Source organism: Odocoileus virginianus, chromosome 31 (genome assembly GCF_023699985.2).
Source record: "Odocoileus virginianus isolate 20LAN1187 ecotype Illinois chromosome 31, Ovbor_1.2, whole genome shotgun sequence".
In the NCBI taxonomy this organism is placed as follows: domain Eukaryota; kingdom Metazoa; phylum Chordata; class Mammalia; order Artiodactyla; family Cervidae; genus Odocoileus; species Odocoileus virginianus.
Window position 1 is genome coordinate 8,954,011 of NC_069704.1, and position 25,797 is coordinate 8,979,807.

General features: G+C 54.9%; 1 protein-coding gene across 5 annotated transcripts in view; it reads right to left on the bottom strand.

Annotated features, from left to right (window-relative positions):
• COL27A1 (collagen type XXVII alpha 1 chain) overlaps positions 1 to 25,797 on the bottom strand; it is a 147,689-nt gene that overhangs the window by 89,284 nt on the left and 32,608 nt on the right. For 4 of the 5 annotated variants that reach the window (XM_070459242.1, XM_070459240.1, XM_070459241.1 and 1 more), the window contains exons 6-12: positions 23,127 to 23,180; positions 21,609 to 21,662; positions 12,298 to 12,342; positions 11,604 to 11,657; positions 11,131 to 11,175; positions 7,831 to 7,884; positions 6,903 to 6,947 (exon numbers count right to left, since the gene is read on the bottom strand). In XM_070459242.1, coding sequence (XP_070315343.1) covers positions 6,903 to 6,947; positions 7,831 to 7,884; positions 11,131 to 11,175; positions 11,604 to 11,657; positions 12,298 to 12,342; positions 21,609 to 21,662; positions 23,127 to 23,180 — 351 coding nt within the window. The remainder of the gene's footprint in view (positions 1 to 6,902; positions 6,948 to 7,830; positions 7,885 to 11,130; positions 11,176 to 11,603; positions 11,658 to 12,297; positions 12,343 to 21,608; positions 21,663 to 23,126; positions 23,181 to 25,797) is intronic. The other variant, XM_070459243.1, reaches the window with a different exon arrangement.

Consider the following 25,797-nt stretch of genomic DNA (forward strand, 5'->3'; position numbering starts at 1 on the left):
CAGCCCCGCTTGGGCATGCTATAAGGTAGAGAGCCCTCTCCTGTCCTGGGGCAAGAGAGATCAGCTGGGCGAGTAGTGGGCAGGAGAGGCTTCTGAAGGCATCTGAGCCACCGCCTCTGACCGTGGAGCATGCGGCTGGGGGCTTGGCGAGACAGAAGGACAATCCGTCAGGCGACAAGGTGGGATGCTGTCTAGCCGGACACCTGGCTGGCTTCACGAGGCAGGGTTTGGGGAGTCCATGCTGTGCTCTCCAGATCCAGGCTCTGGAGACAGCCTGGAGACTGACCTGGGCTCACCCCCAGGTGGGCTGTGTGACTACAGGCAGGCCCTCACCTGACCCACTGTCCTCTCAGGCTGGGGGTGTGATCTGAGAACCCTGCGGCTTGGCCCACCCCTTAGATAAAGCCTGGAAGGGAGGAGCAGGAGTGCCCCTGGACCCCGCCACCAGCCCCATCACCTCAGGAAGACAAGACAGCGTGACTGTACTCCCTGGGCATCAATCCTGGCTGAGATGCCCAACGTGTTCACACACAGAAGCCACCAGACAGGTTCAAACCCATGGGTCTGCAGTCAGGGCCATGCTAGGCTGGCCCCGGGACTCCTCTCAGACCCAGTTGCCAGGCCAGCTTACCCCATGAGGCTTTAGAACTAAAGCAACAGGATGCCAGCCCTCCACCACGCGCGGGCCTCTCCAAGCCTCGGTTTTCTCTGCTGTACAATCGGGGTCCTGAGAGTTTGAGCCAAGATGCTGGATGGACGGCAAGTCCCTGCCGGCACGTGGAGGCAGCAGCGATGCCAGGGCACCTCTCTGAGGCTTAAGCCAAGACGAGACCATCAGAATCAATGGTCGAAAACCCAAAGAGAGACACTTATGTGGACAAAATGCAGCCTGAGGAGAGCCAGTGGCTGATGATGGTGGGATGACAGCAACAACAGAAACAGCCCCATGACAGAGGGCCTATTATTGGCCCCATTTTTGAGATGAGGAAACTGAGGTCCAAGGATATTAGGGAACTTGTCTGAAGTCACACAGCTATGGAATAGCAGAACTGGGATCTGAACTCAGGCAGTCTGACTCCAGAGACCATTCTCTTGGCTATGAATGAACAGTGAGTACACAGAATGGCTAGAGCAAGCCTGTGGCCTCTCAAGGGCGCATGAGAGCCCTAGGCTAATGTGTAAGAGGGAATGGCATTGCTGAGGCTCAGGACTGATTCTGGTTTATCCGATGTGCTCAGCGGCCTCAATAGCCAGCCCCGTATCCACCTTTTCTCCCTTTCTTCAGAGCCAAGCAGATGACCTAGAAATTTAGGGTAATTAAGAACAGTAATCCAAAAAAGGTCTTCCTGGTGGCTCAGATGGTAAAGAATCTGCCTGCAATGTGGGAGACCTGGGTTTGATCCCTGGGTTGGGAAGATGTCCTGGAGGAGGGCATGACAACCCAGTCCAGGATTCTTGCCTGGAGAATCCCATGGACAGAGGAGCCTGGCCTACAGACCATGGGGTCACAAAGAGTCGGACACAACTGAATGATTAGGCACAGAACAATCAGAAAAAAGACAGGGCTTTAAAAGAGCTGGAATTGGCATCCAGATCTGCAACTGGAATAATCACAGATGGTCTAAGATGGAAAGACCCTAGCTGTTCTTGGCATTCAGCACCTCATTCGTCAGTGGGGAAACTGAGGCCCAGAACCTGCCCAAGGCCCCCTCACCTCGCTAGCTTGCTGTACCCCTCCACCACTGAGCAACACATCCCAGTTCCGACACTTGCCCAGGGCCCTGACTCTTGATCCAAGGGATCCCAGAGAGGTGGCGGTGGAGCTGGACGCGTACCACTGCTTCCACCCTGCTTGCTTCTGCCTGTCTGGCCGCGCCCACCCGTGCACAGCGTGCACTAACAGCCCGGCGGCCGATGGCGGGAGCTCCGCAGGCTCGAGCTCCCGGCTACAGCAAGCTGGCCCGAGGCCCAAGGAATGAGCTCGGCGCCCTGCTGGGCCCCAGCCACGTGGTTTCTCCACTTCCCCAGGTCAGTACCCCCTGGGGAACTGAATGCCTCGTACTTGGAGCAGAACAAGGCCCAGGAGGAGACAGAACCAGGATCCAGGGCGAGACCACATTCTCTCCTGGCTACAGCAATTCAGAGGAACAGACGCCCAAACAGGGACGGTTCTCATAACCACATCTGTGGCCGGATGCCAGGGGCTGAGGAGGCCTCTGAGGGCCATCTTCTCCGCCCCCTCCCTCCAGCCAGTGTCTACACCGACGGCCTGCTCCAGAAGCTGAGATGTCAGGGCAGGGATGCCTGCAGTCTCCAGGATCAGAAGCTCTGCTACATCTTGAAGACACAGCTCTCTGGCTGGCGAGATGGTCAGTCCTGCCCCACCCACCTGACAACTCACCTGCCCAGCTTCCCCTGTGCTAAGGAAGAAGTGAGATGTTTGCAATCCCGCCTCTGGTAACATTAGGCCTTAGTTTCCGAAAGACTCTACAACGACATCACACGCTGGTTAGGTGCTAACAGGGGAATTCATAATAACCTCGAGGAGAAGCCTGCAGAAGAAACTTGGAGCCCTCTTTACAGGGTTTACAGTCTCTAAAGTTGAGAAGATCCTGCACAGGTTTGATCTGTATCCTTCCTAATACATTGACAACAGCCTGTATTCTTTTCCAGGAGATGCGTGCCCTCCGAGTGCTCCAACAGGGGAAGACTCCTGAAGATCCCTGCACCCTTTTCTCACGCTGAGCATGTCTTCACCCTACCTTCTGATATCCAGCTGGGAGGGAATCCCCCCACAAGGAGTCACCACGGGGAGGAAGGAGGAGGGAGGAAGGGAGAGTGCTCAGCAGAATCCCAGGGTTGCCAACAGCCCTGGAGACAGTTTCAGTTCCAGTTTTGGACCCTAGGGATCACACCCCCAGCTCACAGCATCACCAGCGCTTAGAACCTTCATCTGTTTTGTCCTCAGTTTCTCCATTTGGAAAACACTCTGCTCCCTGCTGCCCTCGGGCTGAGAAAGAGCTTGAAGCCAAAACTGAACTATGTGAGAAGCCCTGTCCTGCCCCAGACAGGCATGTGGCCTTGGACGAGTCCCAAGTGTCCCTAAGCCACACACGGAGGGAACCGGAGCCAAGGCTGGACCTTTCCAGCTCTAAGCTTCAGGGTCTGCCCGCCTGACTCGCTACACAAGACCAGTCCTGGCAGGTCTGGCCAGAAGCCATGAGAGAAGCTGTGAGCAGGGGCTGGCCTTGCCAGGCATTCCAGCGGGCTTGACAGTGAGGCCACAAAGCGCAGGACAAGAGGATGCAATATGGCGTCTTCCTAGGCCCCATGAGATTCTGCAAGGCATGGCTCTGTCCCCAGCCATGTCACTGCGTCGTGCCTCTAACAGGCCAGCAGAAACCTCTTTGACTCCAGCCAAGCTTGTAACATCTTATATCTGGACCCCTCCTCCGGAAACCACAGCACATTTCTCTTTCTAGCAGGCGATGTGAGATGAAAGCTGTGGAGCAAGCTTTCCTTTGGAGGCTGAAGGGGGAGCACAGAGAGGAGAGGGGTGACGTGGAGAGCACTCTGCCTGAGCAGGCAAGGGTCCTGGGTTCAAGTCCGGATTCTGCCACCCATGTGCTGTGTGACCTCGGGTGAGTTTACTGGCCTCTCTGAGCTATGTCTACTTATACGTCTGACCTAGAGGTGGGGCCAGGTCATCACTAGGGTTCCTGCAGCTCTGATGTGCTCTGACCTCTGCTGTGTTTCACAGCTCCCATCCGCAGAAGACTCCCACACAGCCTCCTGATGCTGAGCAGGCCGTATGCATGGGCCTGAGGTTTTGCTTGCTGGAGAGAAACGGACCACAGCAAAATCATCACCAGCCCTGCCAGAAATGAGGCCAGCTGCGATCTGGCATGAAGGGATTCAGCTCATTCTCCTGACATTTCCTCTTGGTAATAAGTGCCTAGAAATCATCTGGCCCCAAGCTTTTGACCAGAGGAAAATCCATTCACAGAAGGAGCCCCCAGCTCCCATCAGGCAGATCAGGGGCTTAGGAGCACGTAACCAGGGGATGGCCCTAAAGACCAGGCGAGGAGTGTGAGGGCCAAGGGCACAGCAGACTGGGAGGCCAGGCAAAGGCACACGCAAAGCCCAAAGGACTCAGGGATATAAAGTCTATTCCATACACATTAAATCATTCCGAGGCAGACCCTGCCCACGTGCTGGCCAAGATGACTGGACCAGAGTCAAGCAGACTTTCACGGCCCTCTGGGGTATTGTACGGCCATAGGGCTCCTTGGTGGAGTGGCGGTGGTTCCTCGCCTGACACCCCAGTGCCAGGGAACACCTATTATGGGGGGCAGGGTGGAATCTTAGGGAGTTAAAGGCACAAAGACGTGGAGTGAAGGGACAGAAATGAGTTGTCTGTTACAGGGGTTGAAGCGTGGCAAGGCCTCAGAGGGTCTCTGGGTACATGGCTTTGAAGCCATGGTTTCCTTGCCTGGAAAATAGATAATCAATCATAACTCAGTGAATCAATATGAGAACCACATGTAGTGGTTCAAATGCCAGGCAGGTAGCAGGGTCCGGGAATGCGTGCTTGGTCACGTAGTTGTATCCGACTCTTTGCGACCCCATAGACTGTAGCCCACCAGGCTCCTCTGTCCATGGAATTTTCCAGGCAAGAATACTGGATTGAGTGGCCATTTCCAACTCCAGGGGCTCTCCTGACCCAGGGATTGAACCCATGTCTCCTGTGTCTCCTGCCTTGGCAGGTGATTTCCAGGGCTGCACTGAGACATTCTACCTGAGCCAACTGCTCCCACTCTGTGACTGAAACTTTGGGAAAACAGACCCAGAGAGGTAAGGCCATTGGCTTAAATTCACACAGCCCAGAGGAATCCTCAGTCAGCCACAAAACTAAAAATAGAAACAATGACTGCTACTATCTATGAGTTTTTATTCTGTGACAAGCACAATGACCCTATGAGCTAGAAGCTATTATCCCCATTTTTCAGATGAGAAAACTGCAGTTCAGACCCAGTAGTACTCCTGCCCCAGGGCCTTTGCACCTGCTCGTCCCTCAACCTGGAATGCTCTTCCCCACAGCAGCCACAAAATTAAAAGATGCTCGCTCCATGGAAGAAAAGCTATGACAAAGCTAGACAGCATATTAAAAAGCAGGGACATCACTTTGCTGACAAAGGTCCATATAGTCAAAGCTATGGCTTTTCCAGTAGTCATGTATGCATGTGAGGCTGGACCATAAAGAAGGCTGAGCACCGAAGAATTGATGCTTTCAAACTGTGGCCTTGAAAAAGACTCTTGAGAGTCCCTTGCACTGCAAGGAGATGAAACCAGTCAATCCTAAAGGAAAATCAACCCTGAATATTCACTGGAAGGACTGATGCTGAAGCTGAAACTCCAATACTTGGCTACCTGATGTGAAGAGCCAACTCATTGGAGAAGACCCTGATGCTGGGAAAGATTGAAGGCAGGAGGAGAAGGGGACGACAGAGGATGAGATGATTTGATGGAAACACTGACTCAATGGACATGGGTTTGAATAAACTCAGGGAGATGGTGAAGGACAGGGAAGCCTGATGTGCTGCAGTCCATGGGGTCGCAAAACAGGACTAAGTGACTGAACAACAATTAGCTGTCAGGCACAAAGGACTGTTCTAGGTCTGAGGGTGAGGTATCCCTTCTGTTAATTCCATAAGGTCAGGACCTGGATGTTGCTTTTCTCTGAACCTCTCAACTTGGCCCCCAGAGGGTCCAGATCCCTATACTACAAGAGGTAAGGCGTCATGGACACGCATGTCAACACCAGAATCACAGTCAACCCCCTTTCTGGCCACCCTGAGTGTTCCTGTCTCCCTCGCAGCTGCCTCTCACCTTCTAACCACCCCCACTATCCCTTCTCCATCAACCACAAACAAAGGGAGGCCCAGACCCAGAGCTGAAGATGGTTCCAAGCCCAGGAGTTAACCTGCGGGGCAGCAGCAGAGAATCTTAAGCCACCAGCAGGGGCCGGGCCTGAAAGAAAGATGCTTCAGTTACAATCCTGGGTCTCCTTCGACCTGACAACGAGACCCTGGACATATCACCCCGCCTCTCAGAGCCTCAGTCTCCCCTTGTGAAAAATGAGATTGTTGGAATGAATGACTTTCCCCCAAGCGAAGATTCTAGGACTCCACTTCCACAGCGTTATTGCCAACTAGTGAACTTGAGCCAACGCTGAGGTCAGAGGCCCTGGACAAAAACCGAATTAGTGTCCTGGCTCTTGTTGTCAAACTGTGGGCAAGTTACTTGAGCTCTCTGGGCCTTGGCTTTTTCTTCCTGCCCCACAGATGCTCCAATAAAGGGAGAAATCATTTCCATCTACAATGGACAATCAGGGTCAGAGCTGGTGAACTGGGGTTCCTGCTGAGCCCTTCTCGTGGTCACATCTCCGGTGGGCCTGCCCAACACCCCAGGGTCCTCTGGCCTTGTGTGTGCGGGAGTAAAACAGGTAACATCAGGACAATACAGAGACTGAGTGTTCTCAGACAGAGAAGCACAGACAAGGTCTAGACAAGGTCCCCCAGCATGGCATTCATGACCCAGACAACAGAAGCCCCCCGACACAGAACCGCCTTGCAGGACAATTGTTGGATGCGCTGAGAAGCTCCATCCCAGAAGGGCCCAGAGTCCTCAGGAGCCCCCAGCCCCAGCCGTGCAGCAGCCACTGAAGTGTTCCGGCAGCAGGACACGAGGCCCAGACAGCCCCCCGGGCCTGCCCACACACTCAAAGCAGAAGAGCAGAGAGAAGCAAAGAACGCCCAGGCCATGGGTGGACGGGGCCACATGGCCAGTGGGAGGTCAGGTTCACCCATAGAATCTGCGTAATAGACACGGAAAATCTTTACCGGCCTACCCATCTTGCCCCTCTTGCCAGGAACGCCAGGCAGGCCCTGCAGAAGGAAACAGGGAAGAGATCAGCACAGGATTCCAGCAGGAGACTGACAGCGTTGCTCCAAACCCGCCTCTCTTCCACCCACAAGAGAAAGTCACAGTAGGCCTGGCGTCCACAAACACAACAGGCGCCAGTGATGGGCACGTCGGACGGATGGTCCTTAAATGCAGGTCCTCAGAGTGAGGGCCTGCAAGGACCTGAGCTGGGGAGATCCCTAAGGAAAGCACCCAGGACTCTGGTATTCAGCAGATACTCAATACATGCTCCCGCTGTTTCCCTGTGATTCTTATTCCCCAGCTTATTGATGAGATTACAGTTGAGTCCCCAAATGTAGGCTCAGGTGGAGAGGGGACAGAGCCGGTCCAGAGGCAGGTGGGGCACACCACCTCTGTTCTGGGAACTCCAGCAGCCCTGGACACATATACACAAATGAGGGCAGTGTGTTCAGGAAAGGTTCACATAACTAGTGCCTGGTGGATCTGGTCCATGGGCCATATTGATTGGAAATACAAAATAAGCCCACTTTTCGTTTGCCGAAAGCCTTTCAGGAGCTCCTCATGCTCTCGGAACAGTCCCTCTCCTAATCCCAGTTCCTGGGGGCCGTAGAGCTGTGCCCAGGGGCCCCCTCCAGCCCGTCTCCTGTCCGCATTCCTGCCTTGCACTCAGAGCTCCGTGCTGTCAAACTCGCCAGGTAAGCTTCTGTCCCTGACTTTGCACATGCTGTTCTCTGTGTCTGGAAGGCGTCTGCCTCGATTTCACCCCTTAGTGGACTGTTTAACTCAGGGGCACCTCCTCCAGGAGGGATTCTAGAACTTTTCCAGGCTGGCCTGTGGCAGAGGGTGGTGAGGTAGGTGAGAGATAAACAGAGAAGGCATACTCACTCGCTCGCCATCGGACCCTGGCAGGCCGAAGAGCCCCGGGAGTCCAATGTAGCCCTAGGCAAAGAGCAGAGGGGAGGTCAGAAGGGCTGGCTGGCGGGGCATGGCTTGCCCGGCCCGGCCTGGCCCCCTCTAGCTGCACTCTGCGCCCAGGTCCTCTTCCTCGCAGGCAGCGGCGGCGGCTCCAGTGGTTCCACGATGACATAGGCCTTGAGGCAAGTGTATATGCCCATGGACTGCATGGTGCTGGCTTCCACGATGTAGTCCAAAGGCACATACCCTCACGCCAGGGAAGGGCACGGGCGCTCGCAGGGGAAGGCCCGCCCCATGCCGGGGGCTCCTGGACCTGCTGGAAGGAAGCTCTCTGCCGGGTTAGATGCCGGGGTGGCAGCAAGCCCTACCCACCCTCCCAGGGAGGCTGGGGGGGGGGGCACTCGCGGCTCCCTCCTAGGCCTCCAAGGCTGTGCACGTGGGGCTCGCATCACCCTGGACCGCCTGAGTGTGGCCGGCAGTGACAGCCACTGCCACCCCGGCATGCTGGCATCCTGCCAAGCATGTGTGCCGCTGCATCCAGCCCGCCCAAGGACCCTGCAGATGGCCCATCCTCCTCCTCACTGAACAAAGAAGACCCAGGCTCTGGAGAGAAAGCAGCACAGCGAGACAGGGGTGGAGTCTGGTTCGTCTGCCCTCCAGCCTCTATCCACTCCATGCCCTCCACCAGGCATGCCCTTCCCACCCCCACGACTGCAGAACCAATGCTTTCAAGCCCAGCTCAGAGGTGCTCTCCTCTGGCTAGCATCCCTGATGCCTCCAACCAGAAGCAACCTCCTCCCCTCTCCCCGGCCCCCTATTTATACCCCCTGCATTTGTGCTAAGTTGCTTCAGTGTCATGTCTGACTCTTTGCGACCCCAAGGACTGCAGCCCACCAGGCTCCTCTGTCCATGAGATTCTCCAGGCAAGAATACTAGAGTGGGTTGCCGTTTCCTCCTCCAGAAAGTCTTTCCGACCCAGGGACTGAACCTGCATCTCTCGTGACTCCTGCATTGCAGGTGGATTCTTAACCACTGAGCCACCAAGGAAGCCCCTATTTGTACCCCACTTAATAGATTTACCGCTTCCTTTTCTGTATCTTCATTATCTGTGTCCACGTTTCATGGCCTCATTAGCCCAGGAACTTCTCCAGAGCAGGGACCTAGCCCATGGTTCCTATCACTATCTGTACTCTCTAGATGTTTGTAAAATGACTTCACTGATTGAATGGCCTTGAGTTTGAGCAGACTCAGGGCGATGGTGGAGGACACGGAAGCCTCGTGTGCTACAGTCCACGGGGTCACAGAGTCAGACACGACTGGGCGACAGAACAACATAAGCTAACATTTACTGAGCACAAAGTATGTGCCAGACCCACTTCTCCATGCGCTGCAGGAATTTCAGGCATCTACTGTGCCCTCTCCACACCCTTAGGAGGTAGGAATTATTAGTCAGCCTCCTGTAGAGGTGAGATCATTTAGGCCCAGAGAGGCTAAGTGACTTGCCCAGAGTCACACAGCTGGAACGTAGCAGAATGTGGTATTTGAATTGAGGTCATCCGACTCCCAGGGCCTGGGCCGCTCTAACCACTTTGCTACTCTGCCTCCCATAAAAAAGCAACCAGTACAGGCTCACAAGCATTTCTCCGTCCCTAGAAGAGGTGCGGGGGCCCCCTTCTCAGCATCATCTTAACCAATGATGTTTACTGATCCTTCCTAGCAGGGCTTATATCCCAGATTGGCGGTGATGGGCTCAGAGAGGTCCAGAGATGTGCCCAAGCTCCCACAGCTGGGTAATGGCAGGGTAGGTCTCCAAACCACCTGCCCTGACCCCAAGTCTGTGCTCTGCCTACTTCATAAACATAAGGCCACTGATGGCAGGATTGGGCAGGCAGCCTGAGAGGCCCTGGCTCACCGAGGCTGCTCAGGGACCTGTGACCCTGAAAAGGGGTGTGCCAGGGTCAGACCAGCAATCCCCCCACGTGTGGCCTCTAAATGCCACAGCAAGGCAAACGGCAAGCAGCCCCAGATGTCATTAGCCTGCCTCACTCCTCCAGTGCTCCTGGTAGATCAGAGACCTGGGGCTGAACCAGGAAGCCCTTCTCCCTTGGTTCAGGAGGCCCCTCTGGGGCCAAAGCTCATGGGACCAGTTGGATAAAGGGAAGGAGGGGGAGACCCAGCTCCTAAGACAGGAGCCTCCTCAGCCCCTGTCTATCACTGCCCCGCCCCCATCACCATCATCATCATCATCAATGACATCATCAACACATCCCGGGGAACTTTCCCACCTCCCAGCCGCTCTCCTAACATCCGCCCATCAGGACCAGGGATTCAGGCTGAGACTGCAGCCATAAATAGCTTTGGCTGGGCTTGAAGGACACGTCATACCTGACCTGACCTGGCCTGACCAAGGACTGTGTGACCCACTTGCTGAGCATTCTTTGAGAGGCAGGCAGCGCAGCCCTCCAAATACCTGGGTCCTCAATTCCAGCCCCACCTTAGGCAAGCTGTGGGAACTGGGGCCCCACCATGAGCCCAGTTTCCTTGTATATAGAAGACAGGATTCCACCAGATTGCTTCTTTAGTCTTCTAAATTCCATTTTACCCCCATTCAATTCACCCAGAACCTTCTCCATTGCCCCACAACCCACCTGGGAGCCCCTTCAGCAGTATTTGCTCCCAAATTCCTAGCATCCCCCTAACCATGCCAGGAGTAGGAACGGACACCCCTCCCACTGGAAAGATGGGCAAACAGACTGCTGGCTACTCAGGGTTTGTTTCAGGGGCTGTGAAGGAGGGGCAGAGGAGATGCTCCATCAGCCTCCAGGCCTGGACAGCATTCGCCCATTGGTCAGCACTGCCCTCCCTAAAGGGTGATACCCCAGCCCTCAGCTAGGTGCAAGAGTGAGGCCTCAGAGGATTCCAGGGACAGACAAAGTGGTCCCAGCTTTGGTTCCCTACTGATTGGACTTGCTGGGAGACACAGCAAGCAAATGTGTGATTATAGCAGCTGGACTGTGGCCAAGCCCTCAGCAGACCTATGCTGCCCAGCTGCCTGGCCATGGGCACCAAGCTGGCCCCAGGGTTCCCCACCATGTAGCCATCCTGCTGCCCCTCTGCTCTCGGGAGCACTCAGGCAGGAGGACCGAGGCCCCAGCTCCCCCAGGAGACACTGCAGGCTTTACAGCCCCGATCGCCCACCAGGCCCACTGGAGGGACAAGAAATGCCCACCCGGGGCCCCAGGCAGGTGGCACTTGCCAAGTCTCACTTACCCGGCTGCCTTTGGGCCCAGGGTCTCCTATGGGTCCAGGCAGCCCCTGAAACACAAAAGACAGAAGGGCAAGGACATATGGAGACGTTCTAGCTACTGCCAACAACCCAGGCCAAGTCCTGTCTCCTTTGGCTTCAGCTGTTCCTCTGTATGACAGGAGTGGGGTTACACTCCTGGTCTTCAAACTGAGCCCCCAGCTACCCCAGGGCCAAGCAGGCGGCTGGGAAGAGCTTCTGGAGCCACGCCCCCACACCCCAGAGCTACGCTTCCTTCTGTGTCCTCCTGAGCATCCTTGTCCTGCTGCCTTCAGAGAAGGCTCCTCAGCACGGCCCCCTGAACAGCCCTTTCCTTCAGGGCCCCCCTGGCAGGTGTAGCTCCTGGGCCCCCAGCCCACCGCCTCCCTCTGCCTGGGGGCACCCGTGGCCAGCTCCACACCACCGCGGCCACAGAGCTTCCAGAAGCCATATACTGCACCTGCCTGCCAGGGTAACCTTTGGCCCCTGGGCTACCCTCGGGTCCCGGCTGCCCCTGCAAAGGAACAAGAGAAGCATAATGAAAGGGGAGACCCTGCCCAGCTCCAGGTCTGGGGGGCGGTGGGGGGCCGGGGTTTACAATGGACAAAGAGAAGGGCAGGAATGTGAGACGAAAGTGGAGGGAAGGGAGGCCGTCAGCCTGCTGGGTGCCCCCGCTAACCCACCCTCTCCCTCCAGCCCACCCTTTTGAGAAACCGGTCCGACCAGCTCGGAGGGACAAAACCCCCTGTCCTTGCAGCCCAGGAATAAAGCGCTGAGGGGGCCTGGCTGGGCTCTCCCACGCTGGCAGCGGCTGATGTTTGACTTGGGCCAGGGCAGCCAAAATTCCTGCAAACCCCGTGGCGGCGTGTATAATATCCCCTAACATCGCCCGGAACAGGCCAGCTATTCATGGCTCTAACCAGAGTCCAGCGGCTCATGCCAGCTCTGGGCCGGCGTGGACTCCAGCCCTTTCAGGCAGATGTGGCTGGGGGAGAGGTGGGGTCGGGTGGGGGCCCCAGTGGGATGGGAGGCAGAGCCTCCTGGCTCTGGAGCTTACTCGTGGAACCAGGCAGGGTGGGGTGGAGGCCAAGGGCAGGCAGGGGGACTGGAGCAAGGGAGGACGAGGAGGGCGGGGCTGAGGCTGCAGCCCTCACCTGTTCTCCGGGGTGCCCCGTCGGTCCAGGATAACCCTTCTGTCCCTGCGGAGGGAAAGAAACCACTTGAGCCTAGGAGGACACGTCTGGGTCCAGGGATCACAGAGGCCCAGCCTTCCCGCCTGCCTTTGCAGCGCTGCAGGCACTTTGGCAGGGACGCATGGCAGCACGCGTTTGAGAACCGCTCTCCGAGTGGAGATATGTACATCAGGCATCCTGCAGTTTCCTCTCTGTCATCAATGGTTCTTAGACCAGAAGACAGTAGGGATTGATCCTTCCTTGGGCAGGACTTGTGAGCTGAATTAGGATATGGCAACTGGGAGAGACTGATGCTGCTATCACTACCCTTCTTTCCAAACCCAGAGAGAAGGTAAGAACATCCGAAGCAGGGCTGGAGGGATGTCTAAGTGATGGGTGGACTGATGAGGGCCTTAAAGTCTGCTGGGAATTTTTTGTCAGAACCTTCTCATTGACCCCCTATCAGAAAAGATCTCACACCTATTGACCGATTGTGTGACCCCCAAATAGCTACCCTCCTTCCCAGTGATTCCAGCCACTATTCCAGGGGGAAAGAGGCCACTAGATTAACTGAGAAAGACTCTGGTGACATTTCAGTACCAACCATGCGTCCTGTCCCCATGGTCTAATTCCCATGGTCCAAGGCCAGGTCTCCAGGTCAAGAGAATCAAAACGAGTGTGTGTCTTCAGGTGGTACTGGGTGCAGCCACTTGGACGATTTCATGAGTGTAAGGAGCTCTTTGCAGGGAAACCCCAGACTGCAAACTTCCCTAAGCTTAGGGCTGTTATGAAACAAGACGGAGCAGGGGCTTCCGTTTCAGACAGTGTGGTGGAGACGGGGTTATCTCCATTAGATGCCCCCTCACAGGGAGCCCTGGGCTGGGTCCAGACCGTCTCTGACTTCCTGTGCGACCCTGGAGGGGTTGATGCCTTTCTCTGGTTGTCAGACAAGGGAGTCAGAACTCCGAGTACTCTTCAGCCCTGGTGTTCTGGAACTCAGGAGTTCTAGGGCTCCCCCAGCGTGTGAGTCACTCATTCATGTCTGACTTGTTGCAACCCCATGGACCGTAGCCCACCAGGCTCCTCTGTCCATGGATTTCTCCAGACAAGAATACTGGAGTGGGTAGCCATTCCCTTCTCCAGGGGATCTTCCAGACCCAGGGATCGAACCTGGGTCTCCTGCATTGCAGGTAGAAGCCCTAGGGCTCCCCCAGGCTGGTGATAAATGAGACTCTAGACTACACACACACACACACACACACACACACATGATGTCTGTGAACCCCCTCTACCCACTGTTGTTTATATCATCTCCATCCTACAGAAAACCGAGTCTCGATGAATAGAAGTCACTTGTCCAGAATCCCACTACTAAGGAGCAGCGGCTCAAGCTCACCACTGGGTCTTTCTGACACCAGAGGCCACGCGGAGAGCTTCACAGCCCCCCTGGGCATGTACAGTTTATGCACATCCACAAACACCCACAGGCACACACATTTGGCACCCCCGCAGACCCCCAGAAAGCGGCACTCTTTAATTATAAACAGCATCGCTCTGATCCAAGAGGTTTGGGGAGTTTACGAGCATTCCTTCTGCACCTACTCACGCCTCGAGACTGCTCAGCGTTGTGATTGCATCTCAGAACTGGGGCCCATGTGATTGATGCAACATGGCTGGGTGAGATTCCTCCAGCATGCCATTCTTCCCCAATGGGCAAACTGAGGCAGAGGCCACAGCCAGCAGCCAGCATGCAGAGTGGTTAAGATCTCTTGTTTCAGATTAATCTGGATCCCTATCCTGCTTCCCTACTGGCTGGAGGACCTGGGACCACCTCCCTGAGTCCTGGTTTCATCTTGCAAAAGGGGGTTCTAAGGGGTTGGCGTTGCAGACTGCATGATATAATGTGTGAAGCACTTAGCACCACATTGAATTCAAAAGCCCCATAAAGGCTAGCTGCTGTTAGTAGCATGATCTTTATATTACATTCATTCATTCAACAAACATTTGCTGTTCTTTCAAGATCCAGCCCCATTCTAGGCACTGGGTGAACAAGAAGACAAGATCCTTTGCCTTAACAGAATTTACAGTCTAATTAAGTAGATATAACAACAAATAAATATAAAACATAATGTCTCAAGGATTTGCTTACATGGGGGTAGAGTTTCAGTCTTGCAAGACGAAAAAGTTCTGGCGATCGATTGCATGACAATGTGAACATACCCAACACTGAACTGCACACACAAACAGGGTTCAGGTGGAAAATGTACGTGATGTGTTTTTTATCATCACTGAAAATCTAAAAAAGGGATCATGTGTGGCAACGACTAGTGCTGTGGAGAAACGTGAGCAGAGGACAGAGCGGCCCACGTTGGGCAGGGTGGTGACCGCGGGTAAGCAGGCAGGGGAGCTAGACACAGGGCTGGCTCTCTGGGGAAAGGCTTTCCAGGCAGAGGGAACAATAGGGGCAGAAGCCCTGAGGCTTGAGATTGCTCTCAAGAAAGAATGAGCCCCCTGGGACTGGAGCAGAATGAGTGAGCGGTGAGGGGCAGAGTGACGAGATGGTCAGAGAGGAAGCAGGAAACCAGAGCATGCCAGGTGGAAAGATGGCAGGAAAGCACAGGAGGGTTGTGAGCAGGGATGTGTCATGGACAGGATGCATGACCATCATCCTTTCTCCACTTGAAGGCTGCAGATGAGGAAAAACAAGCAAAGCCTTTTCCCACGAAGAGCTGAGTGGAGCCCCGAGCTCTAAGCTGTGTGACTCAGTCCAGGCGACTGCCTTCTCTGAGCCTCTCTCTGCCATCTTCTGCTGCCTCAATGCAGCATAACGCATATATGCATTATATAATGCATAATGCACTGCTGCCATAATGCAGCCAGTGCGATAATGGAGCAAGAATCCCAGGAGAAGCGAGAGAGGGATCCAGGGAGCCCTGAGTACCACATGCTCCTTTGGCTTCGTCTGCAGTCACAAAGAAGCTAGAAACCTTTGGCAGACTTGCCAGTGAAATCCCAGGAGGAGATTTCAAGTAAATCTTCTTTTCAGGATGCAGTGAAAAGGAAGCAAATGACCATCGGGGACATGGACAGTGACTCACTCTATGCCTGGCCCCGCACTAAGGCCTAGATACATCAGTTCATCAACAACCTGCTATCATCCCTGAGAGGCAGGAATTACCAGGCCCACTTGCCGGATGAGGAAACTGAGGCTCAGTGAGGTAAAGAGGCCACACAGCAGGCTGCAAAGTCCTATGTCCTAACTGTTGAGACCCCAGCCCACCTGCAAGAGTCACAGGGATACCAAGGGAAAGACTCTCTTACAGACTCGCCTCCCCAGGTCTGAGCTTGTGGATCACACTGTAGCATCATGAACCCACTGTCTGAGTTGGACGGGACCTAAGCCATCAGTTTCACAGCCTCCTTCATTGGATACAATGAGAAACCGAGGCTCAGAGAGGTTAAAGGCACTCGCCGAAGACTAGTTAGCAGGTTACGGCCAAGCCCAGACAGTTCCCCACGACTCCAGACCCACTGGGCTGGGCTTTGTCCAGAAGGCCACAGTTCCTAGGTCTTTTCCAAACCATGGGCCCTGAAGGGCCTTGAACACTGCCACGAACCCGTTTCTCTTAGAGGACTGGGAGCAGCTGAGATTGAACACAGCAGAGACATGGGGTTGGGGTGGGGATGGGGGTTCCTACGCTCCCTGGAAAGCACCTTAACAGTGTTTACCAAGCTGGGGCCAGTCAAATAGCTTCAAATGACAGGGCCCCAGGTCTTGGAAGAATCTAAACCATTACCTTCTCCAGGGCCCCAGCAATTACGGGGCGGGCATTGACCGCAAGGTGGACCCATGGGCAGTGATTTCCCCATGGGTGATGGCTGCCTGATGGGGACGAGAGGAGAGCAGAGGCTTCAGGGGAGTTCCAGGGACCACAGAAATCTGCAAGGGGCCTCTGGCTGCTCGGCAGGCGGGTCTCCACAGGACCCATGTTTATAATAGAACTTGGGCTATATTTTGGTTTCGGAGCCAGATTAATCATTGCTTACAATGCACAAGTAAAAACCAGACATCACCTCACTGTTACTGCAGACAGTCTCCCTGTCGGCTGGGATGCTATTTGGGCTTTGGGCAGGGAGGGGAGGGGGGTCCTGTCCCTGCCTGGGGGTCCTGAGAACCAGCCTAGACCTCTCAGCTGATCGCCTCTCGCACGCTGATCTCGAAGGCTCCACCTCAGCCTGCAAGAGGCCCCAGCTTCTCTCGCAGTAGAATAAAGCTCACCAGACCCGCTCAGCATTCCATGAGGCTTCCCGCTAAACTTCTCTACCACCCTGGCAGCCCCCAGGCCACACTGGGCGGCCGGCAGGACGGAGAGCCCCAGTCAACAGAAAGGGTCAGTTGGAAGAAACATCTGCCAAGAGGCAGAGTGAGTCACAACACCAGACCCGCCAAGTTCCTGATCCTCTCTGAACCTCAGTTTCCCTAGCTGACCTCTCAAAGCATCCTGTTGGCCCCAAAATAATAGGATTCTGTAAGATTCTGCAATATGATGCGTGGCTTGTCCAAAAGCACAGTACAGTCAGGCATCTGATGCTGAGATCTGCTCAGTGGGTACCTGAGACAGGTCAGAGCAGGAACGTAGAGTTTCTGTGCGAATCCTTCATTCATCTGGTTACTCCTTCATTCCAAGTTTTGCGGAGCCCCACCAACAGGGCAGACTCTATCTTAGCACTGAAAATGCACAGGTAAACAAAGCAAACTTGCTCTCTACCTTCTAGAATAGGATATTAAGCACATACGAAGCGGAACTAAGTAGTACTGACTGCTGGGAGAGCACAGACAGCCAAGCAGAGGAGGTGGTGGTGTAAGCTGAGGCTTGAAGGAGAGCAGAGGGTCAGTGGAGTGCAGAAATGGAGCTGGAGGGGCTTCCCTGGTGGTCTGGTGGCTAAGACTCTGTGCTCCCAAAACAGGGGGCCCGGATTCAACCCTGGGTTGGGGAACTAGATCCCACATGCCACAACTGAAGATCCCACATGCCACAACAATGTGACCAGTAGAGCCATTTAAAATAAATAATTTTTTTAAATAAATAAATTTTCTTTAAAAGAAAAAAAAAAAAAACAGAGTGGGTATGGGCACCAGAAGATCAGAACAGCTCAGCAACAGGGGGAATCCAAGGAGGTCCTCAGTAGGGGCACTGCATGGAACTGGGGGTGCTACATGGAACTGGGGATGCTATGTCCAGATAGAACTGGCAGTTCTGCAGAAAGGCAGGAGATTGCCTTAAGATTTGTCAATTACACACACCCCCAATACACCCCCAGGTGACCCCCTCTGCCTGCCCATTTTACTATAGATTCTCAGACAGTGGCCAACGCAGAAGGCAGAGGGAGGGCTCATGGGCAGGGTGGCAGGAGGGAGCCAAGAGGAAGTTCCAACTTGGGTACCAACTTTATTCCATCAGTCATGTCTACCTGGAGCAATGTGTTAAGAAAGAGTCTGAGGCTGAATTAGGCTTGGCAAGAAAGAGCAACTAGTTATTTCTGCCATGGGCAGAGCAGGCAGGGAGGCGTGGGGTGAAAGAGCAGATGTCCGGGTCCAGCACTGTGCTGAGCCCCGCACGAGGAAACACAGAAGAAGAGGCCCTCCTCTGTGAACTTGCTCTAGTCTGACAACTATGCCAAGAATATCAACGAGTTGCCCGCTAGCCAGAAAATGCAGAGTCCCAAAGAGGCTGAGAAAACGGGCTGGTGTGAGAAGGGAGATACGAATTCCGCCTGGAGGTGCTGGGCAGATACTCTTGGAAAAGATGGCATGTGAGGGTAGAATCGAGAGACTGATCCATGAAGATGAGGAGGGAGGGGAGAGCCCAGCATAAGCAAACACGGGGAGGCAGGAAGGCCCAGGGCACACAGGGTTGGATGCTTCGAGGGTTTCTATGCAGCAGAATTCCTTGGTCTTGGCACCACTGACGCTGGGGGCTGGATCAGTCTTTGCTGTGGGTGGGGTGTGTGTGCCATGCATGACAAGATCTGTAACAGCATCTCTGCTGTCTACTCATTCAAAGCTAGAAGCGCCCGCTCCCGGGGGTAATGACCAAAAATGCCTCCACTGTGAATTGTTCCCAGGAGGCAGTTGAGTAGCGCTGCTCTATAGGAGAGAAGGCAGGGGGATTAGACTAGGGACAGCACAGGATTCTGCCCTTCCAAGGAGCAAACAGGGCTCTGGCAGCCTTCTGGGCTACAGGAGGGTGTGTGTGTGAGTCCCTAGTCCTGTCCGACTCTTCGCGACCCCACGGACTGCAGCCTGCCAGGCTCGTCCGTCCATGGGATTTTCCAGGCAAGAGTACTGGAGTGGGGTGCCATTGCCTTCTCCGTTATTGAGGGTGAGGAGGCTCTTATTTAAGAAGCTGTTTCCATCGGCATTGTAGAAAGGGAAAGGGCCTGAAGGTTAGAAGACCTGAGTTCAAATCCCAGCTCTGCCATTTAGAGACCTTGGCAGCTGTGTCCACTGACCCAGTGGCTCTCGGCCTGGGCTGCCCGTGACAATCTAGTGCTCTAGTCCGCTTAGACCAGCTGAACTGGAACCCTGTGGAGGTGGAGGACAAACTCCCCCACTGGTTCTCACACTCAGAGGGGCTGGGAACCAGGGCTGTGGACTTCAATCTCTGAAAGCCCCCAGTGAGCTCACTGGCATGTAACACCTGTGTCAGTACAGGGCCAGGTACATAGGAACATCTTTGCGCAATGACTGGAAGAGTGAATGAACGAATGAGACCTATTTGGGCCTTAGTTTTCTCAGCTGTGAAACGGGCGTAATACTGCTTAACTGCTGGAGGCTATTATGAGGAAGAGATATGATGAGGAACAGTCAGCCTTTCTGTCACACTAGTCAATATGAGAAACTCCCAACTCAAAGTTCCTTTTTTCCTGCCTACTTTTCTCAATGGCCTTTTTCATCTTCTAACATATCTCGTGTTTTTACCATTTTTGTTGCCTCCTTCCTTCCACAAGGTTGCAACCTCTGAGGATCAGGGGTTTTTGTCTCATCATTCAGCTCAGAGGCCTGCACACTTCCGGACACACAAAAGACAATCAATTCGTTCTGTTGAAGAAATGAATGAATAGGGCTACTGGCGTCACTATGAGGTGACACCAAAATCCAGTGTGCTGATGAGCAAAGGACACGCTGACCTCACCTCTCAGCCACTGATGTTCTTTCTCGCTCAAGGCTCCCCACATAAGATGATGCAGGCAAACCACCCAACAGGATCAGTGCAAAATGGCTACTGTTGTTACCGAAGATGCTTGGGGGAGGAGAGACTACTGACAAACGGGGATGGTTCCAGCTGAGGTTGCCCAGCCCATTGGTCTGCCTCCCTGACCCTCACCACCGGTCAGGGGTCCCTGCCTTGAGATCTGAGCGGCCCCATGATCTGCCCACCACCCACTGTGAGCAGGTGACACTGGCCAGCCAGACCAAGCTCCTCTGTGTTTGCCTAGACCGGGGCCAGAGGGACTCGGTGGAAATGGCTTTGCCAAATCGTTTTCCTACCACACAGAGACTCTTCCTTAATTTAGAAAAGATGTCTCTCCCTGCTCAGGTGAGCTGGTTCCCCTAGGCTGGGGACTCTGGGCCTCCCTGGACATCTGCTAAGAGCAGGAAGGCGAGAACCCCAGGCAGGAGCCAATCCAGTCTGGTTTTCCATCTCCCGCCTCCTCTGCTAGATTCCTACTCCCGTGCCAAGCGAGACCACCACTGGCTGCTTTATGAGCCAGGACTGGAAGAAGACTTTTCCACTCACACCTCATCCATCAGAAAGTGCTGGAGCCCAGAGAGGAAGTGAGCGGGGAGAGGGAGTCCCTCTGCGTTCTCTGAGCCAGAAGAGACCACGTTTCCCCAGCTCACAGACAGCCACGCACTCCTGTCTGGGTCTGGCTTCTTCAGATCTGCAGCAAGACCCGTTCTGGCCAAGGAGGTTGGAGAAGGGGTCCAGGGGGGCAGTGATGTTCCATGTCCACCTGCGCCACGGGGACCCTCAAGAGCACGGACAAGATGGAGCCAGGAGATGCCACGGCTGCCCGAATGAGAACCAGATGGCCAAGGAAGAGGGCAGCTGTGGTTACAGCTGGGAGCCAGCATGGACGCTCAAGCCGCGGCCCTAGGCTGATCTACGGAGTGAAAACCCGTCTGCAATGGGGGATTTTCCTGCAAAAATAGCAGCTGACCCTGACTCTGCACTGTCCTCCCTACTACACACAGGCCCTGAGCGAGGCTCTGTGGGAAGAGCGACAAACCAGTTTTGCATGTCCTGGTTGGCGGGGCTGGTCTGGGGGCCGAAAAGAAAGCCGTTTAGATGGACTATGGGTCCTCGAGCAGCGTAGAGGCTCTCGAGCCAAAAGCTGGGTTCTTGAAGGGCTTCCTGGAGGGGGCACAAGTAGAGTTGAGTCTGAAGGATGGGATACCCTAGCTGCAAAGCTGGAGAGGAATTCAGGGGCACAGCCAGCCAGAAACCCACCACCTAGGAAAATGACAGCTCCTCCTCCAAAGGCTGTTGGAGAGCTAACACTCCCTGCCTGACTGAAGCAGTGATGGGGTGGGGGCGGATGAGAACAGCTCAAAATGCACAGAGAACTCTCAGGCTCTACAGGGATTTCCCTGCAGTATATGGGAGGGATGAGATGAGACCCAGAGAGGTTGCTGACTTGCTCCAGGTCACAGCGAGCAAATGGTGGAGCAGGGAGCAGAGCCCAGATGCAGCTGACCCCAGAGCCCACTTTCTCAACTCCCAGGCTCCAGATCTCACTCCCGGTTTACAGCCCCAGGAAGATCAGGGACGGGGGAGGGGGCAGGTCATGGTCACTCCAGGTAGAAGGAGGCTGAGGCTCAGACAGGGGCTGTGCAGGTCCCAGGCCCTCAGCTCATGGCAGGTGGAGCTGAACCTATGGGGGCTCCTGGCTCTGACAGTATTCCTTCCACCACCAGGAGCACCCTCAGGACCTCCCTGGAGCAGCTGGGCTGCAAGAGGAAGGACAGCAAACCAGCGTCACTTCTTGTCACATCTCACTAACCATGGTGGGGGGACCTGCTCCAAGCCAAGGTGCTCCACGCCCCTGGGTAAGCACAGAGCCTCAGAAACCTCTCTCCCCTCTGGCCACCAGCCCACTGCTGAGGATCTGGGCCAGAGCTGGGGAGAGGCAGGCGGACAAGTGGGCAGCACACAGCACTCTTGCCTGAAGACCCCACTTGCTAGGAAACCCACTCGGCAAAGCAAAGCATCAACACCAAGGTGTACCTTTCGTCCAAGGGGTCCTGGATTCCCAGTGAGCCCGGGCAAGCCCATGTCGCCCTGAAAAAAGACGCAGAAAATGAGGTGAGATGAGAAAACAGGAGCAGACACTCATTGAAAGTTCAGCCTCCCATGGCCAGTGGTTTGCGAACAGGATTCACGGAGGCCTAGAGGCCTCAGAGGAGACTCAGGTCCTCTGTGCAGGGTGAGTGCAACCAAGTGGGCAGGGGACCCAGTCCCTCCTCACTTGACTCAGTCGCTCCATTTGATCTGTTTTCTATGTTGGACTTCGGCAGAAGGTACCATTTGGGGAATGGGTTACACTGCCAAAAGCATGTTTGAAAACCACTGCCCTGCAGAACATGCAACCTGTTTCAATCGGCAATCCCCCTCCCTCCCTCCTGCCAGTGCTGAACATGGTGGCCACCCAGGAGGGGGGGATTTCTGCCACCACCATGAGACCCAGCAGCAGACAATGCAGGAGCGGGAGAGAAGCCTGGGCCCCTGGAGGTCATCCAGCCCAGGTACAAAGTCTGGTCTGCACCTGACCAGCTGCGTGGCCTCCAGCCACCTGCCTCTGGGGCCTCTGTTTCCTCCCAGGCAAGCTAGGCCCAGCTGCTTGGCTTATAAGCTTCCGAGAATCCAATGGGAGTGCATGTGGATGTATATATACAGGAAGCGTTTGCTGAGTGAAAAAACTTCTCACGAAGATGTGAAGGAATGAGCCACGTGTGTCTCAGAGAAATCAACAGGAGCCGCCACCTTTAAGTCCCCACGCGGGGACTGGGCTGAGGCTGAGAAGCAGAGTCCTCCCGGTCAGGAGGGCTTTGGGGTTGTGTCAGAAGGACACCAGACTTGAGGGCTCCTTCCAGAGGATGGGTGTCCGGGACGCGGGGCGGCCTTACTTGGAGTTCTGGGTTCCCCTGCTCTGGCCTGACCTGCGCTCCCTCCAGGCCCCTTGCTTAACTTACAGGGTGGATGCTTCAGGGGCAATGAAGTCCTTGGGGCTAACTCTTCTCTCTCCCATGGGAGAACTTCTGGTCTCGGTGCTTCAGAGTCAGGGAGCCCTGCCTCTCCAGCCCATTCCCTTCCACGTCCTGAAAATCCGCACACCTGTGTGTCCAACTAACCAACTTGGAGGGGTCTTCGAATGTCTGCTGGAAGCTTCCTGAGCGTATGCTACCAAGAAGCTTCTGGATGCCGAGGGCCACCTAGCAGGCCCTGCAGAAAACCCACTCAGAGCATCAGGCCAAAGGACATTCACCAAAGCAATGTCCACAGGTCACATTTTTTGTCGGTTTTATTGGCTGCACAAGGGAAGAAGGCAGCGGGGACGGCTTTGGGTTTGGTGCAGGGACAGCTGAAGGGCTTCAAAGAGAACAGACCACGTCCTTTTCTACATCCTGCCTCCGGCCTTTTGTTACGCAGAGGCCTCTGTCAGGAGGTTTGTGCTGGAGCACAGAGGCGGATTCCCTACCATCCACTCCTCCGCTTCCCTGAGCGCTGGGGTCCCTGGAAACCTACCTTTGGCCCATCGTGGGCCTTTCCTGGTGAGAGCCCGGGGTCCCCTTTCTGTCCCTGAAACAGAAACAATTCCACTTTGGCCGCCACGTCTTCTAAAGAGGGTATCTCCCCGCCAACTCCGCTCAAATCCCTGACCTCTGCTTAAATGCCCTCCCCTTCCACCCCACTCACATTCCTTCACAAGGTCCTCTTCAACCCCATCACTCCCCTGCTTCAGCAACCCTCCAGAGCTGCCCACCACCCTACCGACAAAGCCCGAACTCCCCCTGGGGTGTCCCAGGTCTTCCATCATCTGGTACCACCCACCCTATTCAGAACTCCTCTCCTCCTACCAGCCCAGCCTGTAGACGGGGCCCCTCTGCCCCATCCCCAGACCACCTTCCTCCACCAGAACTTTCACATTCATGCTGCTGGGTCCTTGTGCAGGTAGTCACCCCCAAGTAGAAAACCACTCCCCCCAATCATCATTAGCCAAACCAGAAACATTCCCAAGATGCAGTTTGACTGCATCCTCCTCCACCAACCTATAGACCCCTGGGCCCACTGTACAGGTGATGTGTTCCCCCAGGGTTCTCAGAGACCTTCTGAGAGACACACCCTGGAGGTAAGCTTGATTCTTTCTGCTTTTCCTAGCCCCTGATGCTCACCTCACCATCTCAAATTACCTAGAGCCAGTGCACTAACAGCCACTTACTCTATGTATAGCCCTTCACAGTTTGCAATATCCTTCACCCCACCAGGGTGGGGTAGCCTGATGAAGCGGACAAAGGAAGTGTTATTACCCCATAACACATTCAGGCAAACTGAGGCCTGGAGAAGGAAAAGGACAGCCCAGGACCCCAAGTTGAGGCACTGGCAGAGCTAAGACTAGGACCCTGAATTTTCAATTCCCAGAACAGAGACCTGGGACCCAATAAGTTAGAATAGGCAGGTAAGAGCAGAGAAACTGACAAGTAGCGTGTCCTCAGTCAGACCGGCATTCCTAGTCCCAAGCACACGGGAGCATCCCCATCACAAGTATCCTGGCTCTTAAGAGCATGTGCTCAGGGAAGCACCCACCAGCTGTGTCTCTCACAGCTAAAGAGGGCTCTGGGCTATGGCCCGACCTGCTTAAATGACTCAGGAGACAGTCCTTTGAGAAGTCAGTCTCCTGGTCTCTGTCGCTTAGCCTCACTCCCCAGCTCCCTCCCCAGTCTGGGTCCTGAGTCAGAAGTCCTGGGTTACAGACTCGCAGCAGGGTCTCAAGCAAGTGACTTCACTTCTCTGAGCCTGTTTCCTCACCTTTAAAATGCGGGCTGCATAGCGCGCGCGCACACACACACACACACACATACACACAGGTCTGTGCTCACAGACACACATGCACACAGACACACACACACACACACATGCACACACACAGGTCTGTGCTCACAGACACACATGCACACAGACACACATACACATACACACACACACACGTGCACACACACACAGGGGTACCGGTACACATGGCCGCCTGGCATCCCGGTTTCTTGGCAAGGAGCCAGTGCGATGATGGATGTGACACGTGGGGAGGGTGGTTTGGCCAACTTTAATTAGTTCCCACTTGATTCTTTTCTGTGTCAGGACCCAGATCCTCCAAATCCGGACTCAGTCACTCTGCACGAGAAATCACTGCATCCAAACCGGAACAAGCCTTAGAAGAGTGAGGGCGCCCTTTCGCTGCCCGCCGACCACGTGCCCAACACTGGCCCACTCAATGCAGCACCTCGCCAGGCCTCTTACACCCACTTGTGGCAACACAGGACCAAGCCCCAGATTCAGAGGGGCTGAGTCATAGCCCAGGGAGGCGTGCAGGTCAGAGGCCAAGTCTCACTAGGTCTGACTAGGTCCTGGGTCAATCTGACTCCAGAGCCCCCACTTACAAATGGGAAGCCTAGGTGCCTCTCCCACATGCCCACCGGCTGCCCCAGGCTGCAGGCCAGTCCCTCTTTGCTAGAACCCCAACTCTCTGTCCACCGAGGTCCCTCCAAGTCACTGCTGCAGGCCTCACCTCTAGGATCAACAGCCTCACGCTGCAGCAGCCCCTTGACACTCTCCCAGCCTCGGCGTTCACAAGCCCAGCTCCAATGCCTTTTATGTCCATGTGCAAGGCCAGGCCCAGGGCCACCCAGGATTCCAACGGCCAAAAAAGGATAGCCACTTCTACCCACCCCGCCCTTGCCCACCTCGCTCCACAGCCAACAGAGGAGCTGGGCTTAAAATGCTCTCAGGGGTGGGCCTTTTGCATCCGGTTCTGTCATCTTACAAAGGGGGAAACAGATCCAAAGGGATGCCAGATTGGTTCCTTTGCCCAGAGGTCATATCCGGGGGCATTTTAGTTTCTATGGACTGCTCTCTGCACTCTCAGCAGCCAGCACCATGTTTGGGACTTAATCCCTGCCCGAGTACAACAAAAAAAAAGAACTGAAATTTATTGAACATCTACACATCCTACTGTGCACACTGGAAATACCATGGTGGGGATCAAGACACAAGTCGTGCCTGTGGGGACCTCTCAAGGGAGAAACCAGAGACTGGTAATGCTGATCTGCTCTAGCATTTTCTGAGTGCTCTTCTAAGTCTTCAACATATAAATCTAAAAGGGAGCCATAATCACTATCCCCATTTCACAGACGAGGAAACTGAG